Genomic DNA, 20,589 nt, shown 5'->3' with positions numbered 1-20,589 from the left:
TATAGTCATCAAGCCAGCAGATCCAACCATGTGAGAGAGAAAAAAGAACGTGCTCCGTTTGATTTAGTTGGTTGGGTAATAGCAAAGCACACTGTTTGAAGTACAGCCTACACGGGCAAAAAGCCTGCGCAGTTTGATGTGTGCGGCATCACCTCCCAGTTCTCCCTGCATGCATCCTGTTCTCCCTGCATGCCTCTCTTCAGATACATGGGGCCGGGGGTCCTGGCTGATTCCGTACAGGGTGGTGTGATTATGAAATGATTGTAACACAATACAGGTCAGAGAATGACCTATTTTATATCCTTCCAAAAGTCAGTCAGCCAGTCTCTCTCTCTCTCTCTCTTACAGCCCACCACCCCAGACATTTCTCCCTAACTCTGTCTCCTGCAAAGCTGAGTGCAGGCAGATAAGCTGTTTGTTTATTCATAACAGCCCCGTGCTCCAGACACACATACATGCACACAACCTCATTCTTCAGAGTGTTTTCTGTGTGGCTCTACAAAGCCTGGAGCCTGAAAGCTCACACACACTTACACACTCCCTGCAGAGAGACAGAAGACATGAACACACAAACACACACACACACACACACACACACACACACACTGACTTTGAGTCAGAGACGTCCTGGCATCTTGCCATTTTATGCTGCAGTGCTCATCCAGTGCTAACCTCAGGACAGTTAACTGGAATGACAAGCCAGATGCTAACATTATCATGCAGCAGGAATAGGTTGGATATTATATTGCACGAGATGACATGAAATCATGCCGTTTGCATAGGCCTTTACTGATATTTTGTCGGCCGTGCTTGTCCTTTTTTTTAAAGCTTTTGCATGTGACCTTTTTTTTCAGAAGGTTCTGTCACAGAGACATCCTTAATGCAGTTAGTGATCTATGCATCTCCCTGAAACATGCAGTTGTGTGTGTCGGTTTGTGTGTGTGTGTGTGTCTGTCTGTGTGGCAGACATAGTAAGCTATGTTTAGGTTAATTTACTTAAACCTTGACCTTTAACTGTCTGACCCTTGCAATTGCATTTGTAGGATGCTGTGGCCATGGTGATGACTGGCTGGCTCCCTCAGTGCCTTAAGCTGTATTGACATGAGTCATTAGCTAATCATCAGCCCTTCTTCTGACTGAGCAGTTACGGGCAGATCACACACACACACACACACACACACACACACACACACACACACACACACACACACACATGGACCAGACCAGAGTCTTTTGGTGCTGCTGCACATTTCAGCTTGCCCTCAAATTGAGGATCAGCCACAGACAGCTTATCTGCTTGTAGAAGGCTAACGTTACGGTTTGAGTGATGGTGAGCGCGTAACGGCGAAATGGTTGATAAAAAGCTTCTGAATAGAAAGTTTACCTTTAAAAGTTGTGATGTGCAAAAGAAGCGAGCTTCACTGTTGTCTGAAAATGTCAACAGGCAGCTGGCTGAAAGCACAGAAGTAGTAGGCTTACCTTTTATTGGTTACCTAACTGTTACGGTTCATTGTTTCTGAAATAAGAGGCCTGACTTCTATGTTCACAGCAAACTTGAAAAAAAGAAAATATTAAGCCATGCTTTAACTGCACTATAGGCTGAGTCTGAAATGTGCACTTTATAATTTTATTTTGTACCGCCCTGTTTGGCAATGTTGTTTTTCAATAAAATAAAACATTGCATAAAGCAAGCCAATCCACTTTTCGAAGATAAGAGCATTGAAATAAAATTTGCGATGAATTAATTTGCGATATATGGCGATTCATTTTGAGTTAACTATGACAAAAATGCGATTAATCACGACTACATATTTAAATCGTTTGACAGCACTAACATTTACATACTGTGAATCAATTTTTTTTTAATCAAGAATCGTTTTTTAATCGAAAAACGATTTTGAATCGATTCGTGAGCCTAAAAATCGGTATCGAATCGAATCCTGACATTTTCTGAATCGTGCACCCCTAATGGACAGGTAATGACTGCACAAACAGGGTGGGACATATGAGGTGAGTTTGGCTGCAGCAGAAGACGTCCAGATGAAGATGTTCCAGGCCTGCAGTCACGAAGATGGTATCTCTCCACACAACTCATCTGTAATAACGTGGAGACACTATCAGTAGACGATAGGAGAGAGAAGGTGCAGGTGGTAGTGGTTGGGCTGCTCCGCAGGACCGCAGGAGGGCAGGAGACAGGAGGGGTTTTCAGCTGACTGGGGTAGAAACACAAAAAAAGAGGAAGAGGAAAAACTATCAATATTACTGGGTTTTTACCGCCCTCTCCTTCTGTCTGTCTGCCTCTCGCTTAGATGCACACAAACACACACACACACACACACACACGTACACACACACACTCTCAGACAGAAGTGCCACTCCCTTAATCAGCCCAGCAGGTCTCCCACACAGAGATGTCTAACTTGCACATTTGCATCTGACCTGAATTCCTTGTGTGTACATGTGTGTGTGTGTGTGTGTGTGTGTGTGTGTGTGTGTGTGTGTGTGTGTGTGTGTGTGTGTGTGTGGTGTGTGTGGTGTGTGTGGTGTGTGTGTGTGTGTGTGTGTGTGTGTGTGTGTGTGTGTGTGTGTATGTGTGTGCGCTTTATAGGCTAATCTCATTAGTGTTCAGCATATAGTATTCGTCTTCTTTTTTGCACCCCTCTTCCTCCTCCTCGCCCCTTCCTCTTCCCCTCTGCCAGACTAATTATCACTTCACACTCACGAGTCCAGCCACTGCTGCTCCCAGACACACCATCAATCCTTATTAGTCATCTGTGCTCGCCTGCTAATGTCTGGCCAAGGTGGGGTAGACGTCAGGGCATCTCTATCCCCTGTTTGCCGCATTCCCTCTCCTCCCTTGAGTCTTGGCATCTCTCTCTCTCTCTCCTGCTCTCCTCCCTTGAGTCTTGGCATCTCTCTCTCCTGCTGCACCTCCCCCCCCCATCCTTTTCAGGCACCTTTATTTTTTTTTTTTTTTTTTAATAAATTCTTGTCAGGCACCTCCTTTTGGTATTTTTGGTTTCATGTCACTGTCCTTTTGGCTGGTTCTCAGGCATTTAGTTGTGTAGTGCTCCCAGTGCTATGAATGTTTTATAAATGAGTCTCGTTCTTACCCTTTCTTACCCTGCTTGTAGTGTACAGGGAAGAGTAGGAGTAAAACACAGTGGTGGTCCTGCAGAGGTGTACTGCCTAAGTCCCACAGACCTAAAGGCTCTTTCCTCATTCCAGTGAGGTCAGCCCCCATGTCCTCCACCCTGATGTTCTCACCCCACAGCACAGCAGAGCACAGGCAGCTCGTAACTCAGTGTTAGCTCCTCACTATAGCCGCTGCTGTAATCACATTAACAATGGCGGCGACAGTCTCCCGCTCTGCTAATATTGCCCACATTGCACGGCTCACCGTCTGGGGCATGCCTCCACCCGGTGGCTATGGAAACAGCAAAGGGTTGTAAGTTGTAAGAGGGGAGCAGGCTTGTTGCGTGATGTTGCTGGGCAGTCCCGATCTGGGCTGGGGCTTATTTCATTAGAGGGCTGTAAGCCTCTTTGGGCTCCTGGCTCCCCGTGTTTCTGTGTCTGGGTAGCTCACTGACAGCAGCCCTGGAGCTTAAGAGCTGGAAGCACTGTGTCAGACACTTGCCGAGCTCCAACGACCAGAGGCCTCGTGTGGGTCGGGCACAGCCAGAGCGGCCCCTGAAGGATGCCCCAGCTGACGGCTCCCGGGGCTGAATGGGAGATGGGGAAATCAGAGTGGCACTATGTGTGTGCTCAGGGCTAGATGGGTCTGTTTACTCATGCGTGGGATTGGTGCAGAGGTTTGGAGATGGTTGATAAATCTATTTAAAACGTAAGCCCAGTTCCCCAGTATAGCTCTTACCTAACACTGCTGTCACATAGACATAGACACACACACACACACACACTCGTCAGAGGCAGATAGAGCTTTAAGCCCGTGGGAACATGTCTGCTTCAACTCGCCGCTGTCACCCACAAAGCTCTGCAGCAGCTTGCAGAAATGTGCACAGCAGAGGCTTTCAGCACGCTGCAGCTGATTGGTCCCCATGAAGGGGCATTATTTTCACATTAGAATATTGTTTTACTCAGATAAAGATCGTTTGTGGCCGCGCTCCATGTCTGCAGTACATCATAGCGTATATTTTACATATTTACACGCGGTTGCATGCCAGGTGTCCTCTCGGTTAAAGCGTGTCTCCACAGGTTGTTTACTACTTTAAAGACCTGTTTTATCTCACACTGTCGCTTCCTGTCGCTGGTGGTTTGTGTTTGATGTCAAGCCATGTATCTTATGTTCTCACGTGTGTTTCTATGGTAACTTGGCTGAGCAGCCGCCCAGACTATGCGGTTGTGGTTTCTTTTTTTTGACAGTGCAGTATGTCAATGTGTCACTATTTTGATATCATCGCAGCTGAAGCCTTCTATGCTTTTACACACGTCACAGTCACAATGAATCTTTTAAAGAATCTCTCGTGTACTATTGTTGCTTGGTTTACAAAGACAACACGTGAAACACTGCATCCTCGCCATGCAGCCTACAGCATGTGTGTGTGTGTGTGTGTGTGTGTGTGCGTGCGTGCGTGCGTGCGTGCGTGCGTGCGTGCGTGCGTGCGCATGCATCCTCGCCACGCAGCCTACAGCAGGCGGACCCTGCTGAGAATCACCTGTTCTTAGTCATGTTTTCCTCTCAGACTGAAGCAGAGCTTCTCGTCTGCTATCAGCACCCAAACATAACCGCGCCCAGCGCAGATCTTATCCAAGGCATGTTTGCAAATGCGTGGGCATATTGTGCTATTTTAGTGCCAGCACAGCTTCCTCACGCAAGTCCCCGTCACAAAACATTATGCTACAGATTATACCAATATTCCAACCTCGCTTTACTCGGTCTCTCTCTCTTTCTCTTTCTCTCGCCATCTTCTCACCTCCCCTTTGGTCATTTGTGTATGAGAAGTGAAGATGGTATCAGCAAAGTGATTTATTTTCTGCTGTCAGGGTTCTGTGAGCTGCTCCATGTTCTCCTCTTACCAGCCTGGAACAGGAGCTTCACACGCATCTAGAGAACAAGCAGAAACTAGAGAAACAAGAGCAGATCTGTGTCCCATCTGATCGTCTGTGATCCATCTGCTTCATGAAGTAGAGCCTTGACATGTCTATTTCCCTCTTTCCTCTCTTTCAAAGGATCAGGCTCAGTAGGAGGTTAATGGACATTTCTGGGTTCATTTAAAATCAAATTATTGGCTTTTCTTTTAGAGGGAAGTGTATGTGTGTGTGTTTAAGAGAGAGTGTGTGTGTGTGTGTGTGTGTGTGTTTTGTGGGGTCTAGTCTCCACTGGATCCCAGGTGTTTCCCAGGTAGGGATATGTTCCTGTTTTGCATACTGTGAAGTGCTGGTGTATTGTCTCGTCCAACACCAGTGACTCCAGAGAGTCTATTGCAGACAGATAAAATCAGCACTCTCCAGCCCCCAGCCACACCAGGCCTCGGCTACCACACACTCACACACACACTCACACATATACGCATACACACTAATATATGTTGACACATTCAAACACTATTTGTGAAATGTCATTTGTCTTTAGCACCCTCCCCCTCATGGATACACTTGTCCTTCAACTTTAGTGATAACAAATGCTCATAAAGAAATTGTATTAAACTTTAAAGCACGTCCATCCATTTCCATTCTGCACCATTCAGCATCTGGAAAGGAAATCACTATGGAAGAGATAGAAAAGATAATTTCTTCTATTTGCCTTTGTCTGCAACTATCTCTCTGTTCCTGGTAGGCGCAGGACTTGAATGTGATCGAGGAGGTGATCCGCATGATGCTGGAGATCATCAACTCCTGTCTGTCCAACTCACTGCACCACAACCCCAACCTGGTGTACGCACTGCTCTACAAGAGGGAGCTGTTCGAGCAGTTCCGCTCACACCCCTCTTTCCAGGATATCATGCAGAACCTGGACACGGTGAGCACGCACACACACACACACACACACACACACACACGCACGCGCATATATCTCAGTGAGAAACCTCAAGGTGTTGCATCTTCTTCAAACACATGACAGAAACGACACACAGCTGTCATGGATAAGCTTATATATAGCTGCCTGAATGCACCTGGCAATCACACATGTATAGGCACATAGGCTATTCCACCCGCCTCGAGACATACATTCACAAATGACACACGTATAGGCACATAGGCTTCTCCACACGCCCCCATCCAGCTCGAGACATACATTCACACATGACACATGACACATCACACAGCCTTTAATCCTCCCGCATTGAACCGCAGGAAGTAAAATATTCATGCAAGGCTTTGTGCACGGAGCCTGATTAGATGAGGATTTTCTGTAGCTACCCATTCTACAAGGAAGAGAAAAAGGGAAACGGTGCTCCAGATTGAACTGGAAAGTGTAGAGAGAGATGAGATGAGTGAGAGAGAGCGAAAGAGAGCGATACTCCTCTTCTTCCTGCTCGGAGAGCTGCCTGATAGTGATATAGCCCTGTAGGGTGGCACACTAATGACGAGGATTTGTAAACAGTAAATTAGGCTTGTGTGGAAAGCCTCAGAATAAAGTCACAAATCATTGGATGTGCACACAGCCCAGATGGATTTATTTCAGACTTGCTACCACTGGAGCAACAGAATAAACCAAGCCATCTGTCAAGCATTTCATATTTTTTAACATTTATTGATGTATTTGTTTTCATAGTATTATAATGTGGTTAATGCAGTGTAGTGTAGAAATAGTGTAGAAATAGTTTCTTGTGTCAGTCATAGTGTTCCCTAAACACCCCCTCCCTAAATAATGAATAAATGTGATACCTGTGGTGTAGAGAATCTGCCTTGAGTTTTGCTCAGAGACATCTACTCTGGGTGACTGATGGTGTATTAACTCCTCTGTATCTGATCTGATGGTGTATTTACTCCTCTGCATCGGCCCACAGGTCATCGGCTTCTTCAGCCAGCGTCTGGAACAGGCAGGAGCTGACCTCTCAGTGGAGAGGGTTCAAGAGGTCATCAAGAAAGGCGCAGTGGCCCTGCCCAATGACCGCCTGAAGGTAACACACGCACACACTCTCACCTGCAGCTTAAAGGCTTCACACACACACACACATACTGTACACACTCCAACTGGTTACATTGTCCATCTTTAGTGCATTATGGGAAATGAACCGGTCCTTGTCCACAAATCCCGTGAAACTGGAGGTATCTCAGGAATCCATGACTATCGGGCAGGATGGTCTGTGTGAAGATGAAGGAGCTCCCCATGTGGCCGTGTGTGTGCTGCAGCACGGTTGAGGAGTGACATTGATGAGACGGCCAAGGGGTGAACTCTGGGCTGTGCTTTATACACTGTTACTAAGGGGCTGTTCACACAACAACAGATCGTTTAGAAAACAGAGTTTTTCCTTTGTGTTTACTGAACGGTTTTCATCCATACAACACCGTTTTGAGAGGTCATCCTCATCCACACAGATTCGCAAAAACTAGTGAAAACGCTAGCTAGGACGTTTAAAAATCACATTTCTATAATTGTAGGTTGTAGCCCACAACTAAGCATTGTTATTAAGACAACGGCACCATGAGAGATAGTTTGGGTGAACAGAATTTCCCCATTGAAGTGAACCTACCCTGTATAACGTTACTAGCATTTAGCGTCACTTTATATGAAACAAACCAGGAAAAGGCTTTGGCTACTGATGTTTCCGATTGATTACATCCTTCTCATAGAAATAGAACATATTGGCTACTTACCGTGATGTGTCTGGCAATCAAAAATAGATTTCCCTAGTCATTGCCACTGAGGACGTGGTGAAGGCTTTGGAGGGCAGAACTCAGACTGAAGCTTCACAGAGAATGAAATGTAATTGGATAAAGTGGCGGCCTCTGCATCATCATCATCATCTTCTTAGGGACGGCCCCCTAAGAGCCCCCTAGATGAGAGCAGCTGAAAACACTTTGCCCTAAGAAACAAAATAATAAGACTGAATTTACTCAAGCAAACAAAATGTTAAGGACACACACACACACACAGAGAAGGAAATTCCTATATACGCACCTACACACTTGCATACACATGTGAATTGCATGGCCCTCACAGTGAAAGGGTGGGGGGGGGTAATTGAATGGAGAGGGATGTGGCGTGGTTAGGCGGGGAAGCGGGGAGCAGGGCGGCCATGGAGAGGGGCCTATGTAGGCGCGGGTGGGGTGGGGTCTGATCTTCATCAGTGCTAACGGCCCTCCTCACACCTATCTGTCACTCCGCCCGCACCACCGCCGCGCTAACGACCTCTCAAGGAGAGCGCAGCGCCGGGGACACGCGCCCGTCCACCGGCACATAAATCTGCCGCTGCCGCGCGGCGCCTCAACACTAGCCCATCCGAGAGGGGCAGGCCGGGCCAGAGAACGCTCCCCGGCGCACCATCAATCAGGCCGGCAGCACGTGGGCACGGTCTGCGGTGAGTCGTCCATCTGCAGGGGATGACGGCCTTAATTGTACTTGCGGTCACGTGGCGGGTGTTCCGTGGGTCAGAGATGTGCATACATCTCTCTCAGAGCCGAGGGATAGAGCTCATTTCTTCACAAAAGGCCTCCTTTCTTATCTCCTGTACTGTAATTGCAGGGCTCCCTGGGCCCCACGCATAGGGCTGTGTTAAAGAGAATGTATGGGAGAGAGGATGGGTGGTGGTGAGGGGGGGGTGGCATACGTTTCAATGGCACATGAGAGTGATGGCATCCTGGCTGCAAGGCTAATGCCTGCCTGTCTCGACCTTTAGCAGAAGCTAATTAGCCCAGAGATGCATCAGCGCTCTCCATCACAGCGGAGCCGGCAGACCTCCTGAGCAGCCCTCCACAGCAGGCCTGCAGCTTCTCCTCACTCCCACTGCTTCAAAAGAAATACATGCTACCGCAAATGGTCAAATCAAGGCACCATCGCTGCCGTTTCAGTTCAGTGCTTTCCCTAGCATAGCACAAGTTGATCAAGAGGCTCACTGAAGCCATGATTTAACTACATAACATGTTTCTGTTTGTGACACACAACCCCAAGGCAGAACAGAGACGTCTTTTCTGCCTTTATGGTTCTGTTGTGAGAAACAGGAAGTGCAGCTCTCTGACTGCGGTGTGGTCGCCCGCATGACTACGTATCTAACATGCTGTCTGCTTTCTTGCACGGCTGCTGCAGCCACATGTGCCAGGAACCAGCTCAGTCATCCCAGCACTCAAATCAGCCGTGAGCCTCGTTGGCTCCGACGGGCGCCCGCCACCACCCCCCGGGGGGAAACCTCACCACTGAGATTTATGTGCTGTGAAATCATCAATAAGCCCATTATTGAGCTTTCGACACACTTAGCTGCACTTATACCAACTATTTTTATACAAAAATGAACACCCTTGAGGAATCCGAGCACAGACAGAAGAGGCTTTGACAGACTTTTGACCCACCAATCAGCCTGCCTCATATGTCTCTGTCGAACTTCTGTAATGTTGGTGTGCCAGATGACCCCCCCCACCACCATCACCACCACAACACACACACACAGACACACACACACCTCCACACCTCCTTACATTCCGGATCATATCACAAAAGACTGATGTGAAGATTTGCCCCGTCTCTTCAGCCACCCTCCCCTCCCCTGGCAAAACTTCCTCACGGCTGGCTTCCGTGTTCTCTGCTAGTGCTAGTACTTAGGCTGGGTCAAGCCACAGAGAAACCAGGAGCTGACATGGCTGAACAGTTCCCTGAGCTCTTGTGAGCAACCCTGGAGCCTTGCTCTCCAAGAGGATTGCATCCTCTGACTGACGGAGAAGTGGTTCCGGTACGGAGGGAAAGAGAAGGAGGGTCTAGCATCATCATACTAGCTGTTCTAAACTACTCCTGTTCAGTGGAACAACTACACAATTGTCAGCAGATTAACAGTACCTGTCCTGAAAGTAAGCGCATATGTGTAATGTATGTGTTAATGTATGAATTTTCTGTATGACCATTCTATGATTTTGGGTGCGCGCGCGCGTGCGTGCGAGCGAGAGAGCGAGAGCTCTGATGATGAGATAAAAAAGTGTCCAGAAGGAGGGAAAGCTCTAGGGAACAGCCTGTGTCCATCTCACCAGCGTCCTCCCGGCACAGTCTGTCCCTGTTCCGCCTCCCTCCCTCCCCGCGCCACTGCAGCCAGACAGAGACAAAGGATTCATCCAGAGCTAGCCAGCCTGCCTGCCTGCCCATTACCCCCCATCCATCCGTCTCTCTGACTGTATCTGTGTCTTTCTCTTCTTCTCTCGTTCTCTCTCATTCTGACTCACTTTCCTCTCTCTCCCTCCCCCTCTCTCTCCCTCTTTTCTCCCCTGCTTTTGAATATCAACAGAGACGGCCCTGTGTTGTTCCCCTGGCCATTGAGCCCAGTGACTGGGAGCGCCAGTAAGCGACAGCGCCAGCGGAATGTATTGTTTGGCTAGCACTGACTTTCTCTGTAGTGATAAGCTATAGACAGTCTGGCTCCTTAGGAGGCTAGGGAGGATCTAACATGGAAACACCCCTCACGCAACAACACACGCACACTCACACACACACACACACACACACACACACACACATAATTACACACAGACACACACGCACACCGAGGTCCTGTTTGTGACCTCCATAGATATATACAATAATTGGTGCTCACCATAAACATGAATTGATTGTTTTATGTAGATATTCAGGTAGATCGAGCTGTTGCATTCATAGTTAGTGTACTGATATGTAACTGAAGGATTGCTGTTTCTGTGTTTCTATGGTTTTGCAATTGCTGACATACGACCTCTGTGTTTGTTATTTCTATGGTATGTAGATTTGTGTATTTGCCGTTTTTAGAATGTGCATTTTGGATTCCTCTGTTTGTGAGAGTGTAGTGACGAGTGCTTGTTGTTTTTATCTCTTAGCTGTCGCCTGCCATGCCTGTCTGGGTTGGAGGAGTGCAGTGGGAACAGGGAGTCCTCAGGGCAGATAGCAGCACAGTTGCATGCAGGGGGGTGGGGGGCGAGGGGAGAGGGCTCTGACTGCTACAAGCTGGGCACAGAACTGTCTGATGTGGGGAGGAGGGGGATGCTTGGAGCTCAGCAAACCATGACCCAATCCTGAGCCCTGTCTGGCCGGACGCTCACTTCTCAGGGTAGGCTGGGGGCCTCTGTGTGGGTGTTGCACTCTGGACCTGACCTTGTTATGTGGTTATGGCAACACAGTACGCTGTGTATCGCAGAGGTGTGAGTCCAGACTGCCACACTGTGAGAGCAGATATGTGGCGCAGCAGCAGCCCTCTGCTAATGGAGCCTTGTATTGACCAGAGCCAATCAAACGCTTAGCCATATCAGTCTGCAGCAAAATGGTTGTTGAGGCTAAGAGGGGGGAGCTACCGGGGCGTGATGCACTTGGTGTTAGTCTGGTGTGTACCGATCTCATCTATAGGCCACCATAATGCTGCACACATCTCGCTGCCAACCTATATCAGCTGATCCCCTTAACCAGACCGGTCTCATTCAGAATGCAAACTTGGATTTGGACTCCTGCCGATGTTCATTCAGGTATGGTATGCGTCACCCTGCCCTGACCCTGACCATGCCAGTTGGCAGGTGGGACTCCCAGTTCACCACAAAACACATTCTTAATTCCCCTCCGCCACACACACACACACACACACACATACATACAAACACACACACACACATACACACACACACACACACACACACACACACACCCCACCCTCACTTCATAAAAGCTATCTACTGTCTTGCTGCTGTCCAATTACCAAGGTGTGTAACCACCAGAATCTTCTGTCAACCCCTGAATGGCCCAGGGTTGAAACACACGACCAGGCAGGAGTCTGGGACCCATACTGAAACCTAAGGAGGTGCCGCTGGTATATTATTGATATGGTTCAAAGTGGAGTGGCCGCTGACCTGCTGTTGTGCTGGTCCAATCGCACCAGTTAGGGAGCCATATGTAGGGTTCACTGCTGCCTTCAGACTCGCTTGGCTTGGGTTAGGCTAATTGGAGTCAACCTGCTTGTCTCGCTGCTGTGGGTGTGCTCTGTTGTGCTTTGCTCAGGTATACTTGGGCCAGGTTTGCATGGACTAAACTAAACTAATACGCCGTGTGTTAAGGCTCAGGAGCGTGCTCTGAAAGACAGGACTCAATGGAGGGCCGAATGTTGAACGTTGGATCTGCATTGTCAGGTTAAGCCGTATCAGGTGGGGCTGGGTGCATGAGCGGAGACTAGTCTGCACATGAGAAGGAATGAATGATTCACAGGATTCAGGGTCTGTATTCTTCTCCCAGCTGTCTGGAAGGTGAGCCACTTTAAGGATAATGGGTTAGGGTGAATGATGTACTTTTATAGTGAGGTGTCCAGTGTTCCTCTTAGGTCCGCAGATGGAGAAATCTTCATGAAATATTAATAAAAGAAACTCTTGATGAAGAGACCCGTAGGATTGATTGTAAACAGTTATACTCTGACGTCCATGCTATCGACATTTTTTAAGTTCCTAAGAGATTTAATTAATTATACTGTATCAACATAAGGCTCGTCTGCCTTGCCTTGCCTTTGTCAGTCTATCAGCCTTATTCAATAATATTTGACAGTGGAGATCTTGGCCTCCCAGTCCTTTCGCAGCTTGACTTTGATGTTCCCTATTTATAAGTGCCCAAAAAACTCCATTCTTGAACCAGTAATCATCACAAACTATCTCTTGGAGCCTAAGACCCCCTCAGAGCTCATTTTAAAATAATTACAACGTCTCTCAGATCAAAATATCCTGAATGCTTTGAAGGAAAGTAGTATATAAATTTCAGTATTTTCAGATTAAAGTGTTTTGTAGTTAATCACTTTATAAAGAATCTGCTCGAGAGGAAATGCAGTAAGAAGTATTTCAGTTATGTGAGAAATGCAGATATGTAACAGCAGCACTTTGTCAGTTGTGACCAAGAATATCAGCGGGGCGTGTAAAAGGAAGCCTGTGTTCATCTGTTTTAAAGTGAGCCCTGTATGTGATGAAAAGCTGTTGTAATTAATACTTTTTTTGTTTACAGTTTTTTCTAATGTCTTAAAAGCTTTTGTAGAACATCTAGTAGTACAGAAATTATTTTTATTTGGGATGGCGACCTCGCCAGGTGATTGGCTTTATGCTTTCCTCAGACCAAAGGCATACCATTTAGCACCACATCTTCAAGCATCTAAATTCAAATAGGGTTTTCATGCTTCCTTTGGGGGGTTTGGGGAATACACAGAAACATCTCATCTATGTTCCTGATTGATTGAAATCTCTTTATTTCCCCTTGCAGAAATTTCCGGAACTGAAGTTTAAGTATGTGGAGGAGGATCAGCCAGAGGATTTTTTTGTCCCGTATGTCTGGTCATTGGTCTTCAACTCTGCTGTGGGCCTCTACTGGAACCCCCAAGGCATTGAGCTCTTCAGCATGGACTCGAGCTGAACGTCTGTGTGAGCGTCTCAACGTCTCTGTACATTGGTGTGAGGGATGAGTGTGTATAGTTTTGGAAGTGCCTCTCTTACCCTGTGGTATGATGGGGTTTGTGTATGGCAGGGGTATCTGGACTGTCGGGAAGAGGCTTTGGGCCATATTGCTTGTCCTCCTCGCTCATATCAGGCTCTTGTGCTTCCACTGTTAAGCCCAACTGCACATCCACCTGTGTGCCGGCTCACAGCTCCATGGGAAGCTGGAGGCATAGAGGGTCCCTCCGTCCTCCGGGGCCTGCTCGACACGCAGCCTGGCAAACAGACTTTACTGAGCTGCACGCAAATCTGGATACGGTAGAGAAATACTTTCTGAGCATTTTAAAGAAACAGTTTAAGTGTTTCTACATGGGTTTGTGTATGAGAATCAAAATGCAATTTCTTTTCATTTTTTTTGACTAAAGTTCCTGCTGTGTGTAAGTCTTTTGCTCAGTCATTCGTGACTTTTCTCAAACCACAGTCAGCGGTACAATGTGTGTCCATGTCCAAAAAGGAGATGTGGTTTTGTCTCTTACCACACAGATTTCTGCAGTTTATTAAAGTCATAGTTCAGAATGTAGTCTGGGTCAGGATGTTATCCCATCTAAACAGGTTCACCGCCTCAGTAAGACAAGTACTTATTACAAAGCAGTGCTTTTTATTTACATCTTTTATCTTTTTGTAATAATTTATTCATTGTTATAAATAAGATGACATATTTGTTCACTACAAAATAATTGATATTCTGCTTTCTTCGTCAATAAGCACCAAAATTATTTTTGTATAGCATTTCAAAAATTGTCTCATTTTCACAGATCAATAAAAGATTGTTTTTTAGCTAGGCTCAGTGTAAGGATGGCACAGTGACATGATACCTACAATAGCATCCAAGTGACGCGTAAACATCAAGCCTTACATAATCACAGACAGTGCATGTACACTCATAATAAGTCGTACGTATAAACCAATGCAGCATGTTTGCTTTCACCCTTAGTGGCGCTTTGGGAAGAATCTGGAGATAATTTGATCTTTTGTCATGACTCTTGGTTAAGAAAACAACCAGGTCCATTCATATTTTTTGCCCATAGTGAGGAGCAGTTGATGAGTGTGGTGCAGGCAGTAGCACCTCATCATAGGAGGGGATTATCTGTTACCAGCTGCCATAGTGAACATGACGTGTTACATCACCACCCCGAGCATCATAGCCCATTCAGGCTCCGGTCATGCCTGTCAGTTTATCAACATGTTTATCTTTAAGTTTTATTTTTATTTATGTTATTCTAAAAGCTGTTTCTGGTAAAAGGAGAAAACTTGGCTATCAGAAGAAATGTTGCTCACATGCTAGTACAAAAAGACTCTGGAATGTTCCTCCTCTCAGGTAATGACAGAAGTGATTATGTACCAAATTAAAGAATCATCAATAAACAAGTCTGATCCCCCACCACAGTTTGTCTAGGATCTTTTTGTCCAGTTTTGTTTTCCTTTGCTTTGTTCTGTTTTTTTTTTCTTTTTTGTCACTTCTCATTTTTGTGTAATAAACATAAACACAACACTCATCTGAATGCAGCTGGCAACAACAGACCACATGGCAAGCAGTGGTCACAGGTTTTCCCTGAAATGCTGTTAAACATATTTATCCCTAAAAGCAAGTATCCTCTGATCTCTAAAACTGACACAAAATGAGCTGTCTAATGGGTAATTGGCTTCCTTGCAAATTAATTCACATTGTTTTTCTTCTTTGTTTCCCAATGTTCTGGAAATCAGTCACAATTAAGACTTTGATTGTTTCCTCTGCAATTGCTTTGCATTTTCTGTGTGAAGTATATTCACCATTTGACATTAATTATCTCATACAAAACTGTGTGAGTGAGTGAGATTAGAGTGTGTTTGTGTGTGTGTGGGGCAACAGATGATTCAGGTCTTTGTGAAATTTCATGCTTATGACCTTATCTGTTCTGAAACTGCTTTGCAGGTGACAAGACAAATGAATGTGCTACAGCAGGGGTGTCAAACTCAAATAGATGGGCCAAAAAAAATTAAAAATAATGGGTGTAAGTCGAGGGCCGGACAGTGGGGCAAGCACTCCCTAAATTGACATATGCTACTAGCGCGGGGACAGTGCATTGTGGGACTTGCAGTATTTGTGGTGCATTCAACATACCAGCGGCCGCGGCAAACAAGCTCTGATAGATAAATTGATGGATACTCTATTAATCCTGAGGGAGAATTCGGCAAACCAAATAAAATGTCACCGTTGCTCATTCAAATCAATGGAACATTTGCAACATTCTGAAGAGCTGGCGAGCCAGATTAAATGGCTTGTCGGGCCTGATTAGGCCCGCGGGCCTTGAGTTTGACACATGTGTGCTACAGGGTTCTAGAGTTGAGGGTGGAGCAAAAACTGTAGGCTATTGCCAATGTGCTGTACTGCCATAGGACATAATGGGGACATTATTCAAGTCTTTCATTAGGACTTGAGGATTGTCACCGTGAGGTGAAGTCTTACTGCAGAGGAGTTTGATCTCTAGCAGGTTGATGCTTTGCTCCCAAACTGGGTGCAGAAAAACAAGGATCTGCCATTGAAGTGTTGATAAAGCTTTGAAAAGAAATTTTGCACAGTATACACTTCTTGAGAGGGTTACTGAGGGTATACTGACTTGTTCATTTCCACATCATTATCAGGATTCAGGATGCAGATTGTGTTTGTGTCTGTTTTAACCACAGCATGTTCCACCCAGAGAACCTTCACAGAGAGCTATGTTCCTCCTCCTCATGTCAGAGAGCTATGTTCCTCCTCCTCCAGAGAGCTATGTTCCTCCTCCTCCAGAGAGCTATGTTCCTCCTCCTCCTCCTCCTCCTCCTCCTCCTCCAGAGAGCTATGTTCCTGCTCCTCCTCCAGAGAGCTATGTTCCTCCTCATGTCAGAGAGCTATGTTCCTCCTCCTCCAGAGAGCTATGTTCCTCCTCCTCCTCCTCCTCCTCCAGAGAGCTATGTTCCTGCTCCTCCTCATGTCAGAGAGCTATGTTCCTCCTCATGTCAGAGAGCTATGTTCCTCCTCCTCCAGCAAGCTATGTTCCTCCTCCCCCAGAAAGCTATGTTCCTGCTCCTCCAGAGAGCTATGTTCCTCCTCCTCCTCCTCCAGAGAGCTATGTTCCTGCTCCTCCTCCTCCAGAGAGCTATGTTCCTCCTCCAGAGAGCTCTGTTCCTCCTCCTCCAGAGAGCTATGTTCCTCCTCCTCCTCCAGAGAGCTATGTTCCTGCTCCTCCTCCTCCAGAGAGCTATGTTCCTCCTCCAGAGAGCTCTGTTCCTCCTCCTCCAGAGAGCTATGTTCCTCCTCCTCCTCCTCCAGAGAGCTATGTTCCTGCTCCTCCTCCTCCAGAGAGCTATGTTCCTCCTCCAGAGAGCTCTGTTCCTCCTCCTCCAGAGAGCTATGTTCCTCCTCCTCCAGCAAGCTATGTTCCTCCTCCCCCAGAAAGCTATGTTCCTCCTCCCCCAGAAAGCTATGTTCCTGCTCCTCCAGAGAGCTATGCTCCTCCACCTCCTCCAGAGAGCTATGTTCCTCCTCCTCCAGAGAGTTATGTTCCTCCTCCAGATAGCTATGTTCCTCCTCCTCCTCCTCCAGAGAGCTATGTTCCTGCTCCTCCTCCTCCAGAGAGCTATGTTCCTCCTCCTCCAGAGAGCTCTGTTCCTCCTCCTCCTCCAGAGAGCTATGTTCCTCCTCCAGAGAGCTCTGTTCCTCCTCCTCCTCCTCCAGAGAGCTATGTTCCTCCTCCAGAGAGCTATGTTCCTCCTCCTCCAGAGAGCTATGTTCCTTCTCCTCCAGAGAGCTACAGTATGTTCCTCCTCCTCCAGAGAGCTATGTTCCTCCTCCTCCAGAGAGCTACAGTATGTTCCTCCTCCTCCAGAGAGCTATGTTCCTCCACCTCCTCCAGAGAGCTGTGTTCCTCCTCCAGAGAGCTATGTTCCTCCTCCTCCAGAGAGCTACAGTATGTTCCTCCTCCTCCAGAGAGCTATGTTCCTCCACCTCCTCCAGAGAGCTGTGTTCCTCCTCCAGAGAGCTATGTTCCTCCTCCTCCAGAGAGCTACAGTGTGTTCCTCCTCCTCCAGAGAGCTATGTTCCTCCTCCTCCTCCAGAGAGCTGTGGTCCTCCTCATGCCAGACTCACTCCAGCAATCACAGTGAAGCCGCAGGCTGAAAAACGGATTTTCACGACAACCTTTCAAATGACCCATTTTGAACACGTACCACAGCAAGAACATGTTGTCTTAAACACCGCACATGAGATCAACAGGACGAACATGGGCCATCTGGCCCAAAGGCCATTGGTCTATAGCTTTGTACTCAACTAATGTATTCCTCCTTGATATTGATGGTTCATGAAATTCAGTAAATGTACGGTTTGGGAAATTGAAAAGATTAGCTTTTAGTATGGTTAGTCTAAAGCCTACTCCTCGGGTCTTAGTCAGGAAAATGCCTTAGCTCTCTAAATGCTTCTCACCTACTCATAGGAGTGTTTTGCAATGAAAGCAGGAGACATTGGTAGAACCAGGCATCATCTCTGTCTCTGTCTCTCTCTCTCTCGCTCTCTCTCGTTCTCTAGCTTAAAACTGCTTGTAATCCTGCTGTGCTGTATGCTCTCCTGCCTTGCCTCCTCCCTTCACTTCGACTATTCATGGCTGCTTTGAAGAGTCACAGGCAGATGGCTACAGGCTGCTTTCTGTGGCTGTGCCATTTGATGCCATCCCTGTGTGTTAAGACCAGCCTAGGGCATGATTGGACCTGTGACATGGGCCCAGGCACGGTGTTCAATGTAAACCCCCTGCAAGACAGGCTGCACACCAATAGAAATGTAATTATATAAGATAATTACACATTGGGCCTAGGAAACATAAAAGCACTGTGGTAATTCTGAACAGAGGCTCTCCTCCATTACGAAGAGGTCTGTCATATTAAAATCCTACTGCCTTTCTGCAGTAGGCTTTTATACTGAAATTGAAACCAGGTCTTCTAAGCTGGATATATGTATTTTCTGTCATTCTTGTTTACAGTGAAGTCTAGTTTATTACTTTTGGACATTTCTCACCAAAATAAAAGTAATAAGTCCATAATTTAAAGGTGTACTAAGCAGTTTTGTTGTAAAAAAAAAAAAAGTACTACTGGATTCATAATGATGATGTGAAACTTAAGGCATGATATGTAAACAATCCTGCTCTGCATTTAATGCACTTTATTTATCTGTTGTAGCCCTTTTATATGTATTTAATGCACTTTATTTCTTTGTTGTAGCCCTTTTATATGTATTTAATGCACTTTAATTCTCTGTCGTAGCCCTTTTTGATATATTTGTGCACATTGGTATCGACATGAACAAAGGACACAGGAACTATTGTCAACTATTGTCCTTCAGGTATACTGCATCTCATAAATATAGGTCTAGAAGTATTTCAAGCACTGACTGCAACTTAAAGCAGCACAACGGATCAATAGCTATTCGCTAAAGGTATGCTAGCAGCTAAAACTAACGAAATCTCTTGAAATGTGCTGACTTTGACATTATGACAAACTAGTTACTCAACGACTGTCCTTACACAGTCAACATCAAGCAAGTGCAACACAAGACAAAGCAAGACGGCAAATAAGCTACTTACTAGATCGGCAGAAAGTAAACAAGTCAGGGCGGCGGGCTGTGGCAGGCAAAACTACAGAACGCAGTTATATGCCTATGGAACCTGGTATGACAATGGCACAGAGGCGATTCTCCATATTAAAAGTCATTGTAGCGCCCCAATTTTTTTTAAGCTGTTATTTTAAGGTTAAACTGCTTATCCTAACCATAATCCTGAAGTATAATTGTTGCATAATGGGGCTTTAAAGTTCTAGTATATTTTATTTTCAATTACAAATGTTTTATAATTTATTTCCAATTCAAAAATCCAAGAAAAAATTGGGAGAAACTTAAACAGTAGGGGAGAGTGGGGTAATGTGAGACATTTTTTACATTTGCTCTCCTCTAGGCGAGCTTAATTGATGTATCAGTAAAATGTACACATATCCCATTTATTCAGGATGTTTCCTAGCAATTGAAATCATCAGAATGTCTTCAAGACAAAGGACATTGAAAATATGATTGTTTTAAAAAAAGTGGTCTTGTGTCTCACTTTACCCCAGCTTAGGGGTAAAGTGAGACAGACCAGAGAAATCAACGGGGTAAAGTGATCCACTTACTTTTTCCACTTTAAAACTACCATAACAACACATGTTGTAACAGTAAGAATCCTGACAGCTAGCTTGACAACTACACATTCCAAAACCTATATCGGACTAGTACCAGAATCAAGGGGATTGGTCAATTAAGCATTTTAACATAACACTTGAAAGTAACTCCGAACAAAATCATGTACAACATAATATAATTAAAAATGTTTTTGTTAACATTCAAATGACAGATAGAATGACCAGTTAGATTAGAACACAGGCATAGGACCATAATCAGAACCAGCTAGAACAGCCTGGGACTCAGAACACAGGACCCAGAGACCCAGCTGGATTAGAATATCAGCCTCGTACTCATTTTGTAAGGGATAATGTATGGAACGCCGGTCATTATCGTGAAAATAAGCCCCGACAGGGCGAACGGCACCCCGACGCGAAGGTTACAGTCATCTGAAGTGGATGGACCAGTGGAGTTCAGCTCAGGATTTGGCCGGTCTGACACCAGAGATGGTGCAAACACTTCCTCAGGGAAAAAAGCTTGGTTATATGGGAATATCCCAGTGGACTTGAATCCAGAAGAGATATTCCGTTGTGTCACTGCTGACAAAAAGGCCTCATTCACAAGTCCTGCAATCTGGTAGATGGGGAGTGTTTTGCCAGGGTTAGATCTCTCTAAACAGTGTCTCACTTTACCCCACAGCATATGTCTCACTTTACCCCGCAGCCACTTTTTTAGAAAAAACAACATCTCTAAGCATTTCAGGCTAATCTTCACCAACATCAATCACATGGTTTTATATGTTGGAAGTTCATCAACATGTATGATATAAGTTTTTCTACCTGAATCAATTTGCT

At 46.0% G+C, this 20,589-nt stretch overlaps 1 protein-coding gene across 2 annotated transcripts in view; it reads left to right on the top strand.

Annotated features, from left to right (window-relative positions):
* Positions 1-14,955, top strand: part of dym (dymeclin) — an 82,909-nt gene extending 67,954 nt beyond the window's left edge. Inside the window, exons 15-18 of one of the 2 annotated variants that reach the window (XM_080847199.1) lie at positions 5,798-5,980; positions 6,972-7,085; positions 13,352-13,509; positions 13,699-14,955. In XM_080847199.1, coding sequence (XP_080703325.1) covers positions 5,798-5,980; positions 6,972-7,085; positions 13,352-13,501 — 447 coding nt within the window. In that variant the 3' untranslated portion in view covers positions 13,502-13,509; positions 13,699-14,955. Of the gene's footprint in view, positions 1-5,797; positions 5,981-6,971; positions 7,086-13,351 lie in introns of both variants that reach the window. The other variant, XM_080847198.1, reaches the window with a different exon arrangement.
* The last annotated feature ends 5,634 nt before the right edge of the window (positions 14,956-20,589 follow it).

Source organism: Sprattus sprattus (genome assembly GCF_963457725.1).
Source record: "Sprattus sprattus genome assembly, chromosome: 11".
NCBI classification, from domain to species: domain Eukaryota; kingdom Metazoa; phylum Chordata; class Actinopteri; order Clupeiformes; family Clupeidae; genus Sprattus; species Sprattus sprattus.
Note: the sequence above shows the minus strand (reverse complement) of the source record. Positions and strands in the feature narration are given on the sequence as shown.